This window comes from Ips typographus, linkage group LG13 (assembly GCF_016097725.1).
Source record: "Ips typographus isolate SLU linkage group LG13, UJ_Ityp_2.0, whole genome shotgun sequence".
In the NCBI taxonomy this organism is placed as follows: domain Eukaryota; kingdom Metazoa; phylum Arthropoda; class Insecta; order Coleoptera; family Curculionidae; genus Ips; species Ips typographus.
In genome coordinates, this window is record NC_138434.1 from 3,595,525 (window position 1) to 3,618,638 (window position 23,114).

The 23,114-nt window shown below is 34.6% G+C and overlaps 1 protein-coding gene across 3 annotated transcripts in view; it reads right to left on the reverse strand.

Moving 5' to 3' along the window:
* Positions 1-454: 454 nt before the first annotated feature.
* Positions 455-23,114, reverse strand: part of Taf1 (TATA-box binding protein associated factor 1) — a 282,189-nt gene continuing 259,529 nt past the window's right edge. For all 3 annotated transcript variants that reach the window (XM_081991790.1, XM_081991789.1, XM_081991788.1), the window contains one exon: positions 455-953. In XM_081991790.1, the coding sequence (XP_081847916.1) occupies positions 736-953 (218 nt within the window). In that variant the 3' untranslated portion in view covers positions 455-735. The remainder of the gene's footprint in view (positions 954-23,114) is intronic.

A 23,114-nucleotide genomic window follows, 5' to 3' on the forward strand; every position in this document is an offset into this window, starting at 1 on the left:
CTGCTTGGAGGACGAAGAAACACCGGGGCATGTACTCAGTGACTGCCTTCGTCACACCTACCTGGGACAGCCAACACTGTGTCACAGGGAACTAAGGGAGCTGCATCCGACTAACAACACCCTATTTTGTACGATTCTAAGCACCCTCAACTAGACTGCAACCCTATTTTGTGGGATTCTAAGCACCCTCAACACAGGGATAATAATGCCTTGAGGAAGGCTTGGCTTGAGATTGCCAATCGAATGAAAACAACAGGTGATTAACACTGTGTCACTCGTCACTCGTCACATGTGAACGACAAGGAGTTTTCCGTGCGTAAAAAGCATTCATTCCGCACGTTCCGCACCCCGCGCTCCGTAATAATTCCAGGTACATGAGAACCGAGCTTAAAACGGCCTTAAGAAAATGTCGGTCAGTAATACGAAAATAACCGCTTTTATAAAAAATGCCAAATTACTATTTTCGCTTTATTAGGAGTAGAAGAGAGTAAGTGCAAGCACACCTATTCACTGAATGAATGCCGATTAAACTGAAGCTCTCATGATCGTGTGACATTTGTAGGTTAAAATTTGCGATCTAATTTCAGACATGCGTGTTTTTTCACCTGCTTGATTCTCAAAGGGTAAAATTTTGACTATATATCAAGAGAAAATTCAATAACCAAGTAAACACGTACACAATTATTGTTGAAAAATTAGTAAGTAAGGTTATATTTACTGAAACTCGGAACTAAACTAAAACCAGACTCCATCCTCGTCTTCCGGCATATTCTCGTAATCCTTTTGCATTTCCTGCGGTCGGTCGTTATCGTCGTCACTCTCGCTGACAGCCAAATCGTCGTGAATTTTAATATCCTGCCCTTGAATGGGATCGTTCACTTTCCGCACCGAAGCCAGACCGGACATGAGGAAATCGGACGGATCGTAATTCGGATCCACGTCCATACTTTCTTCTGTTCAACAAATTTAAATTGTACAAACTGTAGTGGGACTCCCGAAATCTCGAATGATCGAGATTTGGTATATTTTACAGTACTTTAGACAGTCAAAACATCAATATTATGACTGTAAAGGTACGGATAGACATGCTCTTTACTAGCACGAAAGCATGCCATTATTGAGCAGTTGCTGAACAAAATCACTTGCGTTAAAACTAAACAGAGCTCTATATGGTTTGAAAGAGTCGCCCAAAGTATGGAATGACACATTTCATAGCTTTTCTGAGGCAAATAATTTAAAAGGGTCTAAGTACGATTCATGCTTATATGTGGGAGAGAAAGTTTATCTTTTACTTTATGTTTAAAACTTTATGTTTATCTTAAAAATTCTTTCAATGCAAAAGAACTAGGAACACCAAGTTTTTTCGTAGGCATGGAAATTTTTAAATCAAATGGGGAATTAAAAATTACTCCGAGTAAATATATTCAGAAACTGTTAGTAAATTTCAGTATGGAAAACTGCAAACCCAAGTCTACACCAATGGATAAAGGATTTCAACTTGAGGAAAACAGTGTAATAATTGATGTTCCACTTAGACAACTTATCGGAGGACTTTTATATTTAAGCAAATGTACAAGGCCAGATATTACATATGTTGTTTCATATTTGAGTAGATTTTTGGACAAGCCTACTACACAAGTTTGGATTGGAGCCAAGCGTATTTTACGTTATTTACAGGGAAGTAAAGACAAGGATTCAGGATCTTTTTAGAGGTTTCTGGCAATTTTTTAAAATTTTTAGGCAATTCAGGATCTTTTTAGAGATTTCTGGCAATTTTTTAAAATTCTTAGGCAATTCAGGATCTTTTTAGAGGTTTCTGGCAATTTTAGAAAATTTTTTAGGCATTTCAGGACATTTTTAACTGTTTCTAACAATTTAAAGAAAAATTGTACACAGTTCAGAATCTTCTTAAAGGTTTTAGGCAATTTTTATAAATTCTTGGGCAATTCAGGACATTTTTAGAGGTTTCTGTCAATTTTTTAAAATTCTTACGCAATTCAGGATCTTTTTAGAGGTTTCTGGCAATTTTTTAAAATTCTTGGACAGTTCAGAACCTTCTTAAAGACTTCAGGCAATTTTAGAAAAATTCTTAGGCCGTTCAGGACATTTTTAGAGGTTTCTGGCAATTTTTGAAAATTCTTAGGCAATTCAGGATCTTTTTAGAGGTTTCTGGCAATTTTTTAAAATTCTTAGGCAATTCGGGACATTTTTAACGGTTTCTAACAATTTAAAGAAAAATTGTACATAATTCAGAACCTCCTTAAAAGTTTTAGGCAATTTTTTAGAATTCTTAGACAATTCAGAACATTTTTAGAAGTTTCTGGCAATTTTTGAAAATTCTTAGACAATTCAGGATCTTTTAAGAGGTTTCTGGCAATTTTTTGCAATTCTTAGGCAATTCGGGACATTTTTAACGGTTTCTAACAATTTAAAGAAAAATTGTACATAATTCAGAACCTCCTTAAAAGTTTTAGGCAATTTTTTAAAATTCTTAGACAATTCAGGACATTTTTAGAAGTTTCTGGCAATTTTTTAAAATTCTTAGGCAATTCAGGATCTTCTTAGAGGATTCAGGTAATTTTCAAAAAATTCTTAGACAGATTAAGACCTTTTTGACTTTAAATCACGTCACGTGATTGCCAGCATACTATTCTAACCTTAGCGAGAGTCACGTGAGATTGGTAAGTAAATTTCATAATTGAAAACAATCAAAATAGACATATCTTTGAAAGCATTCTCTGATTCTGATTGGGCTTCTGATCGTTTAGACAGAAAAAGTGTTAGTGGTTCAACAATTTTACGTGGTAAAAATCCTGTTGTTTGGTTTTCGAAGAAACAAGGATGTGTGGCACTATCAACAGTCGAAGCAGAATATGTGGCTGCTGCTGCCTGTGCACAAGACTAAAGTTTGGTTCACATGAATCCGGAACATTCGCGGAATGCGGACAGCGGAAAATCGTTCAGCCAATCAGCGTTCTTCCGTAAGCGTTCTGTCCGTCTATCCGGACCATATTTTGATATTTTCCGCGCATAAACGTCGTAATCATAACAAAGCAAATATGTCTGTGGAGATGAACGAAAACGATTTTAAGACTACGCTAATTGATTTTGTCCAAAGTTCCCTATTTTGTGGGATTCTAAGCACCCTCAACACAAGGATAATAATGCCTTGAAGAAGGCTTGGCTTCAGATTGCCAATCGAATGAAAACAATAGGTATTCGGTACAGCCAGAGAGAAAAGCTCTGTAAAAGTTTGAACTGCCAGAAACACAGTTTGAAAAGACAGTCAGCGACAAAATCGTCTGTTAAACTCACTTGGAGTGAGAAAATGACAGTTTTAAGCACATTTTTGGAATCCTCATTAAATTTCCTATCCACTAACCTCAAAAAACACTACCAAATTGAGTACAGTCAGAGAGAAAAACAGTGTCAAAGTTTGAACTGCCAGAAACATAGTTTGAAAGGACAGTCAGAGACAAAATCGCCTGTAAAACCCACTTGGAATGAGGAAATGACAGTTTTAAGCACATTTTTGGAATCCTCATTAAATTTCCTATCCACTAACTTCAAAAAACACTACCAAATTGAGTACAGTCAGAGAGAAAAACAGTGTCAAAGTTTGAACTGCCAGAAACACAGTTTGAAAGGATAGTCAGAGACAAAATCGCCTGTAAAACCCACTTGGAATGAGAAAATGACAGTTTTAAGCACATTTTTGGAATCCTCGTTAAATTTCCTATTCAGTTACTTGGAAAAACCGTATAAAATGTGGTACAGTCTGGGAGAAAAGCAGTGTCAAATTTTGAACTAAAAGAAACACAGTTCGGAAGGACAGTCACGGACAAAATCGCTGGTAAAACCCACTTCTAGTGATAAAATGTTTGTTTTAAGTACATTTTTGGAATCCTCATTAAATTTCCTATTCAATAGCAAAAAAAATCACAAAATTCGGTACAGTCAGGGAGAAACGTGCTGCCAAAGTTTGAACTGGCAGAAACACAGTTTGAAAAGACAGTCAGCGACAAAATCGTCTGTTAAACTCACTTGGAGTGAGAAAATGACAGTTTTATCCACATTTTTGGAATCCTCATTAAGTTTCCTATCCACAAACCTAAAAAAACACTAAAAAATCGAGTATAGTCAGTTAGAAAAACAGTGTCAAAGTTTGAACTGCCAGAAACACAGTTTGAAAGGACAGTCAGAGACAAAATCGCTTGTAAAACCCACTTGGAATGAGAAAATGACAGTTTTAAGCACATTTTTGGAATCCTCATTAAATTTCCTATCCACTAACCTAAAAAAACACTACCAAATTGAGTACAGTCAGAGAGAAAAACAGTGTCAAAGTTTGAACTAACAGAAACACAGTTTGAAAGGACAGTCAAGGACAAAATCGCCTGTAAAAATCACTTGGAATGAGAAAATGACAGTTTTAAGCACATTTTTGGAATCCTCATTAATTTCTTATCCACTAACCTAAAAAAACACTACCAAATTGAGTACAGTCAGAGAGAAAAACAGTGTCAAAGTTTGAACTAACAGAAACACAGTTTGAAAGGACAGTCAAGGACAAAATCGCCTGTAAAACCCATTTGTGGTGTGAAAATGACAGTTTTAAGCACATTTTTGGAATCCTCATTAAATTTCCTATCCACTAACCTAAAAAAACACTAAAAAATCGAGTATAGTCAGTTAGAAAAACAGTGTCAAAGTTTGAACTGCCAGAAACACAGTTTGAAAGGACAGTCAGAGACAAAATCGCCTGTAAAACCCACTTGGAATGAGAAAATGACAGTTTTAAGCACATTTTTGGAATCCTCATTAAATTTCCTATCCAATAGTCTAAAAAAACACTAAAAAATGGAGTATAGTCAGTTAGAAAAACAGTGTCAAAATTTGAACTGCTAGAAACACAGTTTGAAAGGACAGTCAAGGACAAAATCGCCTGTAAAACCCACTTGTAGTGTGAAAATGACAGTTTTAAGCACATTTTTGGAATCCTCATTAAGTTTCCTATCCACAAACCTAAAAAAACACTAAAAAATCGAGTATAGTCAGTTAGAAAAACAGTGTCAAAATTTGAACTGCTAGAAACCCAGTTTGAAAGGACAGTCAAGGACAAAATCGCCTGTAAAACCCACTTGTAGTGTGAAAATGACAGTTTTAAGCACATTTTTGGAATCCTCATTAAGTTTCCTATCCACAAACCTAAAAAAACACTAAAAAATGGAGTATAGTCAGTTAGAAAAACAGTGTCAAAATTTGAACTGCTAGAAACACAGTTTGAAAGGACAGTCAAGGACAAAATCGCCTGTAAAACCCACTTGTAGTGTGAAAATGACAGTTTTAAGCACATTTTTGGAATCCTCATTAAGTTTCCTATCCACAAACCTAAAAAAACACTAAAAAATGGAGTATAGTCAGTTAGAAAAACAGTGTCAAAATTTGAACTGCTAGAAACCCAGTTTGAAAGGACAGTCAAGGACAAAATCGCCTGTAAAACCCACTTGTAGTGTGAAAATGACAGTTTTAAGCACATTTTTGGAATCCTCATTAAGTTTCCTATCCACAAACCTAAAAAAACACTAAAAAATGGAGTATAGTCAGTTAGAAAAACAGTGTCAAAATTTGAACTGCTAGAAACACAGTTTGAAAGGACAGTCAAGGACAAAATCGCCTGTAAAACCCACTTGTAGTGTGAAAATGACAGTTGTAAGCACATTTTTGGAATCCTCATTAAGTTTCCTATCCACAAACCTAAAAAAACACTAAAAAATCGAGTATAGTCAGTTAGAAAAACAGTGTCAAAGTTTGAACTGCCAGAAACACAGTTTGAAAGGACAGTCAGAGACAAAATCGCCTGTAAAACCCACTTGGAATGAGAAAATGACAGTTTTAAGCACATTTTTGGAATCCTCATTAAATTTCTTATCCACTAACCTAAAAAAACACTACCAAATTGAGTACAGTCAGAGAGAAAAACAGTGTCAAAGTTTGAACTAACAGAAACACAGTTTGAAAGGACAGTCAAGGACAAAATCGCCTGTAAAAATCACTTGGAATGAGAAAATGACAGTTTTAAGCACATTTTTGGAATCCTCATTAAATTTCTTATCCACTAACCTAAAAAAACACTACCAAATTGAGTACAGTCAGAGAGAAAAACAGTGTCAAAGTTTGAACTGCTAGAAACACAGTTTGAAAGGACAGTCAAGGACAAAATCGCCTGTAAAACCCACTTGTAGTGTGAAAATGACAGTTTTAAGCACATTTTTGGAATCCTCATTAAATTTCCTATCCAATAGTCTAAAAAATCGAGTATAGTCAGTTAGAAAAACAGTGTCAAAATTTGAACTGCTAGAAACACAGATTGAAAGGACAGTCAAGGACAAAATCGCCTGTAAAACCCACTTGTAGTGTGAAAATGACAGTTTTAAGCACATTTTTGGAATCCTCATTAAATTTCCTATCCAATAGTCTAAAAAAACACTAAAAAATGGAGTATAGTCAGTTAGAAAAACAGTGTCAAAATTTGAACTGCTAGAAACACAGTTTGAAAGGACAGTCAAGGACAAAATCGCCTGTAAAACCCACTTGTAGTGTGAAAATGACAGTTTTAAGCACATTTTTGGAATCCTCATTAAATTTCTTATCCACTAACCTAAAAAAACACTACCAAATTGAGTACAGTCAGAGAGAAAAACAGTGTCAAAGTTTGAACTGCTAGAAACACAGTTTGAAAGGACAGTCAAGGACAAAATCGCCTGTAAAACCCACTTGTAGTGTGAAAATGACAGTTTTAAGCACATTTTTGGAATCCTCATTAAATTTCCTATCCAATAGTCTAAAAAATCGAGTATAGTCAGTTAGAAAAACAGTGTCAAAATTTGAACTGCTAGAAACACAGTTTGAAAGGACAGTCAAGGACAAAATCGCCTGTAAAACCCACTTGTAGTGTGAAAATGACAGTTTTAAGCACATTTTTGGAATCCTCATTAAGTTTCCTATCCACAAACCTAAAAAAACACTAAAAAATGGAGTATAGTCAGTTAGAAAAACAGTGTCAAAATTTGAACTGCTAGAAACCCAGTTTGAAAGGACAGTCAAGGACAAAATCGCCTGTAAAACCCACTTGTAGTGTGAAAATGACAGTTGTAAGCACATTTTTGGAATCCTCATTAAGTTTCCTATCCACAAACCTAAAAAAACACTAAAAAATCGAGTATAGTCAGTTAGAAAAACAGTGTCAAAGTTTGAACTGCCAGAAACACAGTTTGAAAGGACAGTCAGAGACAAAATCGCCTGTAAAACCCACTTGGAATGAGAAAATGACAGTTTTAAGCACATTTTTGGAATCCTCATTAAATTTCTTATCCACTAACCTAAAAAAACACTACCAAATTGAGTACAGTCAGAGAGAAAAACAGTGTCAAAGTTTGAACTAACAGAAACACAGTTTGAAAGGACAGTCAAGGACAAAATCGCCTGTAAAAATCACTTGGAATGAGAAAATGACAGTTTTAAGCACATTTTTGGAATCCTCATTAAATTTCTTATCCACTAACCTAAAAAAACACTACCAAATTGAGTACAGTCAGAGAGAAAAACAGTGTCAAAGTTTGAACTGCTAGAAACACAGTTTGAAAGGACAGTCAAGGACAAAATCGCCTGTAAAACCCACTTGTAGTGTGAAAATGACAGTTTTAAGCACATTTTTGGAATCCTCATTAAATTTCCTATCCAATAGTCTAAAAAATCGAGTATAGTCAGTTAGAAAAACAGTGTCAAAATTTGAACTGCTAGAAACACAGTTTGAAAGGACAGTCAAGGACAAAATCGCCTGTAAAACCCACTTGTAGTGTGAAAATGACAGTTTTAAGCACATTTTTGGAATCCTCATTAAGTTTCCTATCCACAAACCTAAAAAAACACTAAAAAATGGAGTATAGTCAGTTAGAAAAACAGTGTCAAAATTTGAACTGCTAGAAACCCAGTTTGAAAGGACAGTCAAGGACAAAATCGCCTGTAAAACCCACTTGTAGTGTGAAAATGACAGTTTTAAGCACATTTTTGGAATCCTCATTAAGTTTCCTATCCACAAACCTAAAAAAACACTAAAAAATGGAGTATAGTCAGTTAGAAAAACAGTGTCAAAATTTGAACTGCTAGAAACACAGTTTGAAAGGACAGTCAAGGACAAAATCGCCTGTAAAACCCACTTGTAGTGTGAAAATGACAGTTGTAAGCACATTTTTGGAATCCTCATTAAGTTTCCTATCCACAAACCTAAAAAAACACTAAAAAATCGAGTATAGTCAGTTAGAAAAACAGTGTCAAAGTTTGAACTGCCAGAAACACGGTTTGAAAGGACAGTCAGAGACAAAATCGCCTGTAAAACCCACTTGGAATGAGAAAATGACAGTTTTAAGCACATTTTTGGAATCCTCATTAAATTTCTTATCCACTAACCTAAAAAAACACTACCAAATTGAGTACAGTCAGAGAGAAAAACAGTGTCAAAGTTTGAACTAACAGAAACACAGTTTGAAAGGACAGTCAAGGACAAAATCGCCTGTAAAAATCACTTGGAATGAGAAAATGACAGTTTTAAGCACATTTTTGGAATCCTCATTAAATTTCTTATCCACTAACCTAAAAAAACACTACCAAATTGAGTACAGTCAGAGAGAAAAACAGTGTCAAAGTTTGAACTGCTAGAAACACAGTTTGAAAGGACAGTCAAGGACAAAATCGCCTGTAAAACCCACTTGTAGTGTGAAAATGACAGTTTTAAGCACATTTTTGGAATCCTCATTAAATTTCCTATCCAATAGTCTAAAAAATCGAGTATAGTCAGTTAGAAAAACAGTGTCAAAATTTGAACTGCTAGAAACACAGTTTGAAAGGACAGTCAAGGACAAAATCGCCTGTAAAACCCACTTGTAGTGTGAAAATGACAGTTTTAAGCACATTTTTGGAATCCTCATTAAATTTCCTATCCAATAGTCTAAAAAAACACTAAAAAATGGAGTATAGTCAGTTAGAAAAACAGTGTCAAAATTTGAACTGCTAGAAACACAGTTTGAAAGGACAGTCAAGGACAAAATCGCCTGTAAAACCCACTTGTAGTGTGAAAATGACAGTTTTAAGCACATTTTTGGAATCCTCATTAAGTTTCCTATCCACAAACCTAAAAAAACACTAAAAAATGGAGTATAGTCAGTTAGAAAAACAGTGTCAAAATTTGAACTGCTAGAAACCCAGTTTGAAAGGACAGTCAAGGACAAAATCGCCTGTAAAACCCACTTGTAGTGTGAAAATGACAGTTTTAAGCACATTTTTGGAATCCTCATTAAGTTTCCTATCCACAAACCTAAAAAAACACTAAAAAATGGAGTATAGTCAGTTAGAAAAACAGTGTCAAAATTTGAACTGCTAGAAACACAGTTTGAAAGGACAGTCAAGGACAAAATCGCCTGTAAAACCCACTTGTAGTGTGAAAATGACAGTTGTAAGCACATTTTTGGAATCCTCATTAAGTTTCCTATCCACAAACCTAAAAAAACACTAAAAAATCGAGTATAGTCAGTTAGAAAAACAGTGTCAAAGTTTGAACTGCCAGAAACACAGTTTGAAAGGACAGTCAGAGACAAAATCGCCTGTAAAACCCACTTGGAATGAGAAAATGACAGTTTTAAGCACATTTTTGGAATCCTCATTAAATTTCTTATCCACTAACCTAAAAAAACACTACCAAATTGAGTACAGTCAGAGAGAAAAACAGTGTCAAAGTTTGAACTAACAGAAACACAGTTTGAAAGGACAGTCAAGGACAAAATCGCCTGTAAAAATCACTTGGAATGAGAAAATGACAGTTTTAAGCACATTTTTGGAATCCTCATTAAATTTCTTATCCACTAACCTAAAAAAACACTACCAAATTGAGTACAGTCAGAGAGAAAAACAGTGTCAAAGTTTGAACTGCTAGAAACACAGTTTGAAAGGACAGTCAAGGACAAAATCGCCTGTAAAACCCACTTGTAGTGTGAAAATGACAGTTTTAAGCACATTTTTGGAATCCTCATTAAATTTCCTATCCAATAGTCTAAAAAATCGAGTATAGTCAGTTAGAAAAACAGTGTCAAAATTTGAACTGCTAGAAACACAGATTGAAAGGACAGTCAAGGACAAAATCGCCTGTAAAACCCACTTGTAGTGTGAAAATGACAGTTTTAAGCACATTTTTGGAATCCTCATTAAATTTCCTATCCAATAGTCTAAAAAAACACTAAAAAATGGAGTATAGTCAGTTAGAAAAACAGTGTCAAAATTTGAACTGCTAGAAACACAGTTTGAAAGGACAGTCAAGGACAAAATCGCCTGTAAAACCCACTTGTAGTGTGAAAATGACAGTTTTAAGCACATTTTTGGAATCCTCATTAAATTTCTTATCCACTAACCTAAAAAAACACTACCAAATTGAGTACAGTCAGAGAGAAAAACAGTGTCAAAGTTTGAACTGCTAGAAACACAGTTTGAAAGGACAGTCAAGGACAAAATCGCCTGTAAAACCCACTTGTAGTGTGAAAATGACAGTTTTAAGCACATTTTTGGAATCCTCATTAAATTTCCTATCCAATAGTCTAAAAAATCGAGTATAGTCAGTTAGAAAAACAGTGTCAAAATTTGAACTGCTAGAAACACAGTTTGAAAGGACAGTCAAGGACAAAATCGCCTGTAAAACCCACTTGTAGTGTGAAAATGACAGTTTTAAGCACATTTTTGGAATCCTCATTAAGTTTCCTATCCACAAACCTAAAAAAACACTAAAAAATGGAGTATAGTCAGTTAGAAAAACAGTGTCAAAATTTGAACTGCTAGAAACACAGTTTGAAAGGACAGTCAAGGACAAAATCGCCTGTAAAACCCACTTGTAGTGTGAAAATGACAGTTGTAAGCACATTTTTGGAATCCTCATTAAGTTTCCTATCCACAAACCTAAAAAAAACACTAAAAAATCGAGTATAGTCAGTTAGAAAAACAGTGTCAAAGTTTGAACTGCCAGAAACACAGTTTGAAAGGACAGTCAGAGACAAAATCGCCTGTAAAACCCACTTGGAATGAGAAAATGACAGTTTTAAGCACATTTTTGGAATCCTCATTAAATTTCTTATCCACTAACCTAAAAAAACACTACCAAATTGAGTACAGTCAGAGAGAAAAACAGTGTCAAAGTTTGAACTAACAGAAACACAGTTTGAAAGGACAGTCAAGGACAAAATCGCCTGTAAAAATCACTTGGAATGAGAAAATGACAGTTTTAAGCACATTTTTGGAATCCTCATTAAATTTCTTATCCACTAACCTAAAAAAACACTACCAAATTGAGTACAGTCAGAGAGAAAAACAGTGTCAAAGTTTGAACTGCTAGAAACACAGTTTGAAAGGACAGTCAAGGACAAAATCGCCTGTAAAACCCACTTGTAGTGTGAAAATGACAGTTTTAAGCACATTTTTGGAATCCTCATTAAATTTCCTATCCAATAGTCTAAAAAAACACTAAAAAATGGAGTATAGTCAGTTAGAAAAACAGTGTCAAAATTTGAACTGCTAGAAACACAGTTTGAAAGGACAGTCAAGGACAAAATCGCCTGTAAAACCCACTTGTAGTGTGAAAATGACAGTTTTAAGCACATTTTTGGAATCCTCATTAAGTTTCCTATCCACAAACCTAAAAAAACACTAAAAAATGGAGTATAGTCAGTTAGAAAAACAGTGTCAAAATTTGAACTGCTAGAAACCCAGTTTGAAAGGACAGTCAAGGACAAAATCGCCTGTAAAACCCACTTGTAGTGTGAAAATGACAGTTTTAAGCACATTTTTGGAATCCTCATTAAGTTTCCTATCCACAAACCTAAAAAAACACTAAAAAATGGAGTATAGTCAGTTAGAAAAACAGTGTCAAAATTTGAACTGCTAGAAACACAGTTTGAAAGGACAGTCAAGGACAAAATCGCCTGTAAAACCCACTTGTAGTGTGAAAATGACAGTTGTAAGCACATTTTTGGAATCCTCATTAAGTTTCCTATCCACAAACCTAAAAAAACACTAAAAAATCGAGTATAGTCAGTTAGAAAAACAGTGTCAAAGTTTGAACTGCCAGAAACACAGTTTGAAAGGACAGTCAGAGACAAAATCGCCTGTAAAACCCACTTGGAATGAGAAAATGACAGTTTTAAGCACATTTTTGGAATCCTCATTAAATTTCTTATCCACTAACCTAAAAAAACACTACCAAATTGAGTACAGTCAGAGAGAAAAACAGTGTCAAAGTTTGAACTAACAGAAACACAGTTTGAAAGGACAGTCAAGGACAAAATCGCCTGTAAAAATCACTTGGAATGAGAAAATGACAGTTTTAAGCACATTTTTGGAATCCTCATTAAATTTCTTATCCACTAACCTAAAAAAACACTACCAAATTGAGTACAGTCAGAGAGAAAAACAGTGTCAAAGTTTGAACTGCTAGAAACACAGTTTGAAAGGACAGTCAAGGACAAAATCGCCTGTAAAACCCACTTGTAGTGTGAAAATGACAGTTTTAAGCACATTTTTGGAATCCTCATTAAATTTCCTATCCAATAGTCTAAAAAATCGAGTATAGTCAGTTAGAAAAACAGTGTCAAAATTTGAACTGCTAGAAACACAGATTGAAAGGACAGTCAAGGACAAAATCGCCTGTAAAACCCACTTGTAGTGTGAAAATGACAGTTTTAAGCACATTTTTGGAATCCTCATTAAATTTCCTATCCAATAGTCTAAAAAAACACTAAAAAATGGAGTATAGTCAGTTAGAAAAACAGTGTCAAAATTTGAACTGCTAGAAACACAGTTTGAAAGGACAGTCAAGGACAAAATCGCCTGTAAAACCCACTTGTAGTGTGAAAATGACAGTTTTAAGCACATTTTTGGAATCCTCATTAAATTTCTTATCCACTAACCTAAAAAAACACTACCAAATTGAGTACAGTCAGAGAGAAAAACAGTGTCAAAGTTTGAACTGCTAGAAACACAGTTTGAAAGGACAGTCAAGGACAAAATCGCCTGTAAAACCCACTTGTAGTGTGAAAATGACAGTTTTAAGCACATTTTTGGAATCCTCATTAAATTTCCTATCCAATAGTCTAAAAAATCGAGTATAGTCAGTTAGAAAAACAGTGTCAAAATTTGAACTGCTAGAAACACAGTTTGAAAGGACAGTCAAGGACAAAATCGCCTGTAAAACCCACTTGTAGTGTGAAAATGACAGTTTTAAGCACATTTTTGGAATCCTCATTAAGTTTCCTATCCACAAACCTAAAAAAACACTAAAAAATGGAGTATAGTCAGTTAGAAAAACAGTGTCAAAATTTGAACTGCTAGAAACCCAGTTTGAAAGGACAGTCAAGGACAAAATCGCCTGTAAAACCCACTTGTAGTGTGAAAATGACAGTTTTAAGCACATTTTTGGAATCCTCATTAAGTTTCCTATCCACAAACCTAAAAAAACACTAAAAAATGGAGTATAGTCAGTTAGAAAAACAGTGTCAAAATTTGAACTGCTAGAAACACAGTTTGAAAGGACAGTCAAGGACAAAATCGCCTGTAAAACCCACTTGTAGTGTGAAAATGACAGTTGTAAGCACATTTTTGGAATCCTCATTAAGTTTCCTATCCACAAACCTAAAAAAACACTAAAAAATCGAGTATAGTCAGTTAGAAAAACAGTGTCAAAGTTTGAACTGCCAGAAACACAGTTTGAAAGGACAGTCAGAGACAAAATCGCCTGTAAAACCCACTTGGAATGAGAAAATGACAGTTTTAAGCACATTTTTGGAATCCTCATTAAATTTCTTATCCACTAACCTAAAAAAACACTACCAAATTGAGTACAGTCAGAGAGAAAAACAGTGTCAAAGTTTGAACTAACAGAAACACAGTTTGAAAGGACAGTCAAGGACAAAATCGCCTGTAAAAATCACTTGGAATGAGAAAATGACAGTTTTAAGCACATTTTTGGAATCCTCATTAAATTTCTTATCCACTAACCTAAAAAAACACTACCAAATTGAGTACAGTCAGAGAGAAAAACAGTGTCAAAGTTTGAACTGCTAGAAACACAGTTTGAAAGGACAGTCAAGGACAAAATCGCCTGTAAAACCCACTTGTAGTGTGAAAATGACAGTTTTAAGCACATTTTTGGAATCCTCATTAAATTTCCTATCCAATAGTCTAAAAAATCGAGTATAGTCAGTTAGAAAAACAGTGTCAAAATTTGAACTGCTAGAAACACAGTTTGAAAGGACAGTCAAGGACAAAATCGCCTGTAAAACCCACTTGTAGTGTGAAAATGACAGTTTTAAGCACATTTTTGGAATCCTCATTAAATTTCCTATCCAATAGTCTAAAAAAACACTAAAAAATGGAGTATAGTCAGTTAGAAAAACAGTGTCAAAATTTGAACTGCTAGAAACACAGTTTGAAAGGACAGTCAAGGACAAAATCGCCTGTAAAACCCACTTGTAGTGTGAAAATGACAGTTTTAAGCACATTTTTGGAATCCTCATTAAGTTTCCTATCCACAAACCTAAAAAAACACTAAAAAATGGAGTATAGTCAGTTAGAAAAACAGTGTCAAAATTTGAACTGCTAGAAACCCAGTTTGAAAGGACAGTCAAGGACAAAATCGCCTGTAAAACCCACTTGTAGTGTGAAAATGACAGTTTTAAGCACATTTTTGGAATCCTCATTAAGTTTCCTATCCACAAACCTAAAAAAACACTAAAAAATGGAGTATAGTCAGTTAGAAAAACAGTGTCAAAATTTGAACTGCTAGAAACACAGTTTGAAAGGACAGTCAAGGACAAAATCGCCTGTAAAACCCACTTGTAGTGTGAAAATGACAGTTGTAAGCACATTTTTGGAATCCTCATTAAGTTTCCTATCCACAAACCTAAAAAAACACTAAAAAATCGAGTATAGTCAGTTAGAAAAACAGTGTCAAAGTTTGAACTGCCAGAAACACAGTTTGAAAGGACAGTCAGAGACAAAATCGCCTGTAAAACCCACTTGGAATGAGAAAATGACAGTTTTAAGCACATTTTTGGAATCCTCATTAAATTTCTTATCCACTAACCTAAAAAAACACTACCAAATTGAGTACAGTCAGAGAGAAAAACAGTGTCAAAGTTTGAACTAACAGAAACACAGTTTGAAAGGACAGTCAAGGACAAAATCGCCTGTAAAAATCACTTGGAATGAGAAAATGACAGTTTTAAGCACATTTTTGGAATCCTCATTAAATTTCTTATCCACTAACCTAAAAAAACACTACCAAATTGAGTACAGTCAGAGAGAAAAACAGTGTCAAAGTTTGAACTGCTAGAAACACAGTTTGAAAGGACAGTCAAGGACAAAATCGCCTGTAAAACCCACTTGTAGTGTGAAAATGACAGTTTTAAGCACATTTTTGGAATCCTCATTAAATTTCCTATCCAATAGTCTAAAAAATCGAGTATAGTCAGTTAGAAAAACAGTGTCAAAATTTGAACTGCTAGAAACACAGTTTGAAAGGACAGTCAAGGACAAAATCGCCTGTAAAACCCACTTGTAGTGTGAAAATGACAGTTTTAAGCACATTTTTGGAATCCTCATTAAGTTTCCTATCCACAAACCTAAAAAAACACTAAAAAATGGAGTATAGTCAGTTAGAAAAACAGTGTCAAAATTTGAACTGCTAGAAACCCAGTTTGAAAGGACAGTCAAGGACAAAATCGCCTGTAAAACCCACTTGTAGTGTGAAAATGACAGTTTTAAGCACATTTTTGGAATCCTCATTAAGTTTCCTATCCACAAACCTAAAAAAACACTAAAAAATGGAGTATAGTCAGTTAGAAAAACAGTGTCAAAATTTGAACTGCTAGAAACACAGTTTGAAAGGACAGTCAAGGACAAAATCGCCTGTAAAACCCACTTGTAGTGTGAAAATGACAGTTGTAAGCACATTTTTGGAATCCTCATTAAGTTTCCTATCCACAAACCTAAAAAAACACTAAAAAATCGAGTATAGTCAGTTAGAAAAACAGTGTCAAAGTTTGAACTGCCAGAAACACAGTTTGAAAGGACAGTCAGAGACAAAATCGCCTGTAAAACCCACTTGGAATGAGAAAATGACAGTTTTAAGCACATTTTTGGAATCCTCATTAAATTTCTTATCCACTAACCTAAAAAAACACTACCAAATTGAGTACAGTCAGAGAGAAAAACAGTGTCAAAGTTTGAACTAACAGAAACACAGTTTGAAAGGACAGTCAAGGACAAAATCGCCTGTAAAAATCACTTGGAATGAGAAAATGACAGTTTTAAGCACATTTTTGGAATCCTCATTAAATTTCTTATCCACTAACCTAAAAAAACACTACCAAATTGAGTACAGTCAGAGAGAAAAACAGTGTCAAAGTTTGAACTGCTAGAAACACAGTTTGAAAGGACAGTCAAGGACAAAATCGCCTGTAAAACCCACTTGTAGTGTGAAAATGACAGTTTTAAGCACATTTTTGGAATCCTCATTAAATTTCCTATCCAATAGTCTAAAAAATCGAGTATAGTCAGTTAGAAAAACAGTGTCAAAATTTGAACTGCTAGAAACACAGTTTGAAAGGACAGTCAAGGACAAAATCGCCTGTAAAACCCACTTGTAGTGTGAAAATGACAGTTTTAAGCACATTTTTGGAATCCTCATTAAGTTTCCTATCCACAAACCTAAAAAAACACTAAAAAATGGAGTATAGTCAGTTAGAAAAACAGTGTCAAAATTTGAACTGCTAGAAACCCAGTTTGAAAGGACAGTCAAGGACAAAATCGCCTGTAAAACCCACTTGTAGTGTGAAAATGACAGTTTTAAGCACATTTTTGGAATCCTCATTAAGTTTCCTATCCACAAACCTAAAAAAACACTAAAAAATGGAGTATAGTCAGTTAGAAAAACAGTGTCAAAATTTGAACTGCTAGAAACACAGTTTGAAAGGACAGTCAAGGACAAAATCGCCTGTAAAACCCACTTGTAGTGTGAAAATGACAGTTGTAAGCACATTTTTGGAATCCTCATTAAGTTTCCTATCCACAAACCTAAAAAAACACTAAAAAATCGAGTATAGTCAGTTAGAAAAACAGTGTCAAAGTTTGAACTGCCAGAAACACGGTTTGAAAGGACAGTCAGAGACAAAATCGCCTGTAAAACCCACTTGGAATGAGAAAATGACAGTTTTAAGCACATTTTTGGAATCCTCATTAAATTTCTTATCCACTAACCTAAAAAAACACTACCAAATTGAGTACAGTCAGAGAGAAAAACAGTGTCAAAGTTTGAACTAACAGAAACACAGTTTGAAAGGACAGTCAAGGACAAAATCGCCTGTAAAAATCACTTGGAATGAGAAAATGACAGTTTTAAGCACATTTTTGGAATCCTCATTAAATTTCTTATCCACTAACCTAAAAAAACACTACCAAATTGAGTACAGTCAGAGAGAAAAACAGTGTCAAAGTTTGAACTGCTAGAAACACAGTTTGAAAGGACAGTCAAGGACAAAATCGCCTGTAAAACCCACTTGTAGTGTGAAAATGACAGTTTTAAGCACATTTTTGGAATCCTCATTAAATTTCCTATCCAATAGTCTAAAAAATCGAGTATAGTCAGTTAGAAAAACAGTGTCAAAATTTGAACTGCTAGAAACACAGATTGAAAGGACAGTCAAGGACAAAATCGCCTGTAAAACCCACTTGTAGTGTGAAAATGACAGTTTTAAGCACATTTTTGGAATCCTCATTAAATTTCCTATCCAATAGTCTAAAAAAACACTAAAAAATGGAGTATAGTCAGTTAGAAAAACAGTGTCAAAATTTGAACTGCTAGAAACACAGTTTGAAAGGACAGTCAAGGACAAAATCGCCTGTAAAACCCACTTGTAGTGTGAAAATGACAGTTTTAAGCACATTTTTGGAATCCTCATTAAATTTCTTATCCACTAACCTAAAAAAACACTACCAAATTGAGTACAGTCAGAGAGAAAAACAGTGTCAAAGTTTGAACTGCTAGAAACACAGTTTGAAAGGACAGTCAAGGACAAAATCGCCTGTAAAACCCACTTGTAGTGTGAAAATGACAGTTTTAAGCACATTTTTGGAATCCTCATTAAATTTCCTATCCAATAGTCTAAAAAATCGAGTATAGTCAGTTAGAAAAACAGTGTCAAAATTTGAACTGCTAGAAACACAGTTTGAAAGGACAGTCAAGGACAAAATCGCCTGTAAAACCCACTTGTAGTGTGAAAATGACAGTTTTAAGCACATTTTTGGAATCCTCATTAAGTTTCCTATCCACAAACCTAAAAAAACACTAAAAAATGGAGTATAGTCAGTTAGAAAAACAGTGTCAAAATTTGAACTGCTAGAAACCCAGTTTGAAAGGACAGTCAAGGACAAAATCGCCTGTAAAACCCACTTGTAGTGTGAAAATGACAGTTTTAAGCACATTTTTGGAATCCTCATTAAGTTTCCTATCCACAAACCTAAAAAAACACTAAAAAATGGAGTATAGTCAGTTAGAAAAACAGTGTCAAAATTTGAACTGCTAGAAACACAGTTTGAAAGGACAGTCAAGGACAAAATCGCCTGTAAAACCCACTTGTAGTGTGAAAATGACAGTTGTAAGCACATTTTTGGAATCCTCATTAAGTTTCCTATCCACAAACCTAAAAAAACACTAAAAAATCGAGTATAGTCAGTTAGAAAAACAGTGTCAAAGTTTGAACTGCCAGAAACACAGTTTGAAAGGACAGTCAGAGACAAAATCGCCTGTAAAACCCACTTGGAATGAGAAAATGACAGTTTTAAGCACATTTTTGGAATCCTCATTAAATTTCTTATCCACTAACCTAAAAAAACACTACCAAATTGAGTACAGTCAGAGAGAAAAACAGTGTCAAAGTTTGAACTAACAGAAACACAGTTTGAAAGGACAGTCAAGGACAAAATCGCCTGTAAAAATCACTTGGAATGAGAAAATGACAGTTTTAAGCACATTTTTGGAATCCTCATTAAATTTCTTATCCACTAACCTAAAAAAACACTACCAAATTGAGTACAGTCAGAGAGAAAAACAGTGTCAAAGTTTGAACTGCTAGAAACACAGTTTGAAAGGACAGTCAAGGACAAAATCGCCTGTAAAACCCACTTGTAGTGTGAAAATGACAGTTTTAAGCACATTTTTGGAATCCTCATTAAATTTCCTATCCAATAGTCTAAAAAATCGAGTATAGTCAGTTAGAAAAACAGTGTCAAAATTTGAACTGCTAGAAACACAGTTTGAAAGGACAGTCAAGGACAAAATCGCCTGTAAAACCCACTTGTAGTGTGAAAATGACAGTTTTAAGCACATTTTTGGAATCCTCATTAAATTTCCTATCCAATAGTCTAAAAAATCGAGTATAGTCAGTTAGAAAAACAGTGTCAAAATTTGAACTGCTAGAAACACAGTTTGAAAGGACAGTCAAGGACAAAATCGCCTGTAAAACCCACTTGTAGTGTGAAAATGACAGTTTTAAGCACATTTTTGGAATCCTCATTAAGTTTCCTATCCACAAACCTAAAAAAACACTAAAAAATGGAGTATAGTCAGTTAGAAAAACAGTGTCAAAATTTGAACTGCTAGAAACCCAGTTTGAAAGGACAGTCAAGGACAAAATCGCCTGTAAAACCCACTTGTAGTGTGAAAATGACAGTTTTAAGCACATTTTTGGAATCCTCATTAAGTTTCCTATCCACAAACCTAAAAAAACACTAAAAAATGGAGTATAGTCAGTTAGAAAAACAGTGTCAAAATTTGAACTGCTAGAAACACAGTTTGAAAGGACAGTCAAGGACAAAATCGCCTGTAAAACCCACTTGTAGTGTGAAAATGACAGTTGTAAGCACATTTTTGGAATCCTCATTAAGTTTCCTATCCACAAACCTAAAAAAACACTAAAAAATCGAGTATAGTCAGTTAGAAAAACAGTGTCAAAGTTTGAACTGCCAGAAACACGGTTTGAAAGGACAGTCAAGGACAAAATTGACTCTAAAACCCACTTGGAGTGACAAAATGACTGTTTTAAGCAGTACATCGAGTCTTGCGGTCAATATCTCTAAACATTTTCGCCAGTTTGGCGATTAAAGGCCGTTTACAAAATTTTTTAAATGTGGTTACTTTTGATTCTCTTGTTTAACATTAAACAATTTCTTTAGATCTTTTGTGGAAGAAGAGCGGGATTAGCAAGTTTACACTTAAAACTACCCAATTTAAGTAAAAAACATACACTGCAAGATACAGGGTGACCCAAAAAAAAATTTGAAAAGAAAATCATATGTTTTATCATAAATCTTAGCATGTTCAGTCATTTTAATGGAAAATAATGATATTGGATAGAGAAGCACACTATTTGTATAGTAATCCAATTCATATGTCTAGACGTTTTCGCCAGTTTGGCGATTAAGGGGCGTTTACGATATTAAAAAAATGGTTCTTTTTAATTCTCTTGTTTTAAATTCGAAATTATTGAATTTAAAACAAGATTAGCAAAATTACATTTCAATTCACCCATTATAGGTAAACATTTATAAACCGCGAACCTTTATAAACAGAGTGGGTTAAAAAATCAAACAAAAGATAAATCAAATGTTTTACCATACAAATAAAACATGTATCTTTATTCGGTAAATTTAATCGAAAATAATGGTTTTTAATTTAAAAAAAACGAAGTCCACAGCATTCATATCCGATGACTTTGCGGGCTACAAACCCATTTGTTCTTAATTCAACCGCAACCCTTCTTGGCATGCTATCCACCAAATTTGCAATAAAATTTTGGGGAACTACCCCCCCCATTCAACCCTCACCATTTATGTCAACTCATTCAAATTTTGAAATTCATGCTCTGCGCCATTTATTCTCAATTTCATTCTACTCCATACGTGCTCTATTACGTTCATATCCGGTGACCTTGCAGGCCACTCCATTCGTTCGATGTTGTTCTCTCTCAAAATTTCTTGTACGATTCTGGCTCTATGTTGACGAGCATTGTCGTCAATTAAGATAAAACCGTTCCCAAAGTTTCGAGAAAAGGGAACAACGATATCACGTATACATATATCCCTGTAGATTTAGATTTCTAAATCTAGATTTATTTTAGATTTATTTTATTTGACAACATTATACATGAAATGTATGTGCAGCAAGTCAACAATTACAATAGCCTAAAATATAACATTAGCACTCATAAAACTTATACATCACACATATACCAATACAGAACAATTCTCACTTTTTTTTAAAAAACATAATTAAAATATTCCTGTTCCGAATAAAACGAAGCGTCAATAAAAACCTGCTTGACCGCCCTCTCAAAAGCACAACCCTCCAAGGCTTTAAAGCGATCAGGAAGCTTATTGTAAAATTTCAAGTTAGGGGAATTTTTAGCAACAAACCAGCATTTCTGGTATTAAAGGAATGCACTTGAGAGTGCATAGTATAACGTGACTTATTCTTATGAATTTCAATTATACAGCCAAACATATATTCAGATGGAAATGATAAGATTTTTAAATCTTTAAAATGTTGTCTACAAGATTCTCTAGGTCCAAGCCTCAACACAGTTCGGATCGCTCTTTTTTGGAGCCGGAAAATTACAATAAAATGGGGAGAGCCACCCCAAAGAGTTATCCCATACTGCATTTTAGAGTGAAACAACGCGAAATATACACTTCTTAAAACATTTAGTTCCAATGTGTCCCTCAGACGTCGCAACATAAATATGACGGTAGAAAGCTTCTTGGAAAGGCATTCAATATGCACATTCCAACTCAAACGATCATCAATAGTGATTCCCAACAATGTAACGCTACTACCCTTAATCACGACGTCCGAAGTAGACACAATCAACTCTTGAGTTTTACTGTGATTCAAGAATAATTTATTATTAGAAAACCAAGACTCGACTCTTGTTTGCACCTCCCCAGAACGAGACAACAGCTCCGAGAGCGTAGCTCCGCCAGACATAACGGTCGTGTCGTCAGCGAACAGATAGCAGCTGGCTGGCCTGAAAATCATTGAAGTAGATTATGAAAAGAAGAGGACCTAAAACTGATCCTTGGGGAACACCTCGCTTCAACGGCAAGACAGAGGACAGTCTCCCATTTGCCTCAACGCACTGAGAGCGGTCCAGCAGATAAGATTCAAAAAACCTAAGACAAGCAGGACTAAAACCTCCTGTACCTCTGCGCATTCATACTATCCTCAATCAAAATGACTAAATCTGCTCTTCCATTCCTCATAATTCCGCCGCAAACTGTAATTCCACCTTCTCCAAAAGCAACCCTAGCATCCATGCATTCTTCCATATATCGTTCATTTCTTTCTCTCCATACCAATAATCGCCCGTCAGATTCATACAAATTGAACCGACATTCATTTGTGAACATACACTTACTCCATTCATCAATTCCCCATCATGACATCAATAATGTCATTCGATGCCAAAAATTCGAAGCGTCGAAATAAATTGTCACTATTGATAATAGCATGTTGCTATGGTACTCAACACACGTCTACAAATGCATGAACATAAGATTTTATTTTGATTTTTTTTAGTTCACTCTGTATGAATGCAGTGTATAAGTTTTTACTTAAATTGGGTAGTTTTAAGTGTAATTTTTCTAATCTCGTATTTCATCCGAAAAAGATCTAAAGAAATAAATTGTTAAATTTAAAACAAGGGAATTAAAAATAACCACATTTTAAAAAAAAAATCAATAAAACTGGCGAAAACGTCTAGAGATATGAATTGGATTACTAAACAAATAGTGTGCTTCTTTATCCAATATCATTATTTTCCATTAAAATGACTGAACATGCTAAGATTTATGATAAACATATGATTTTCTTTTCAAATTTTCTTTTGGGTCACCCTGTATCTCGCAGTGTATGTTTTTTACTTAAATTGGGTAGTTTTAAGTGTAAACTTGCTAATTCCGCTCTTCTT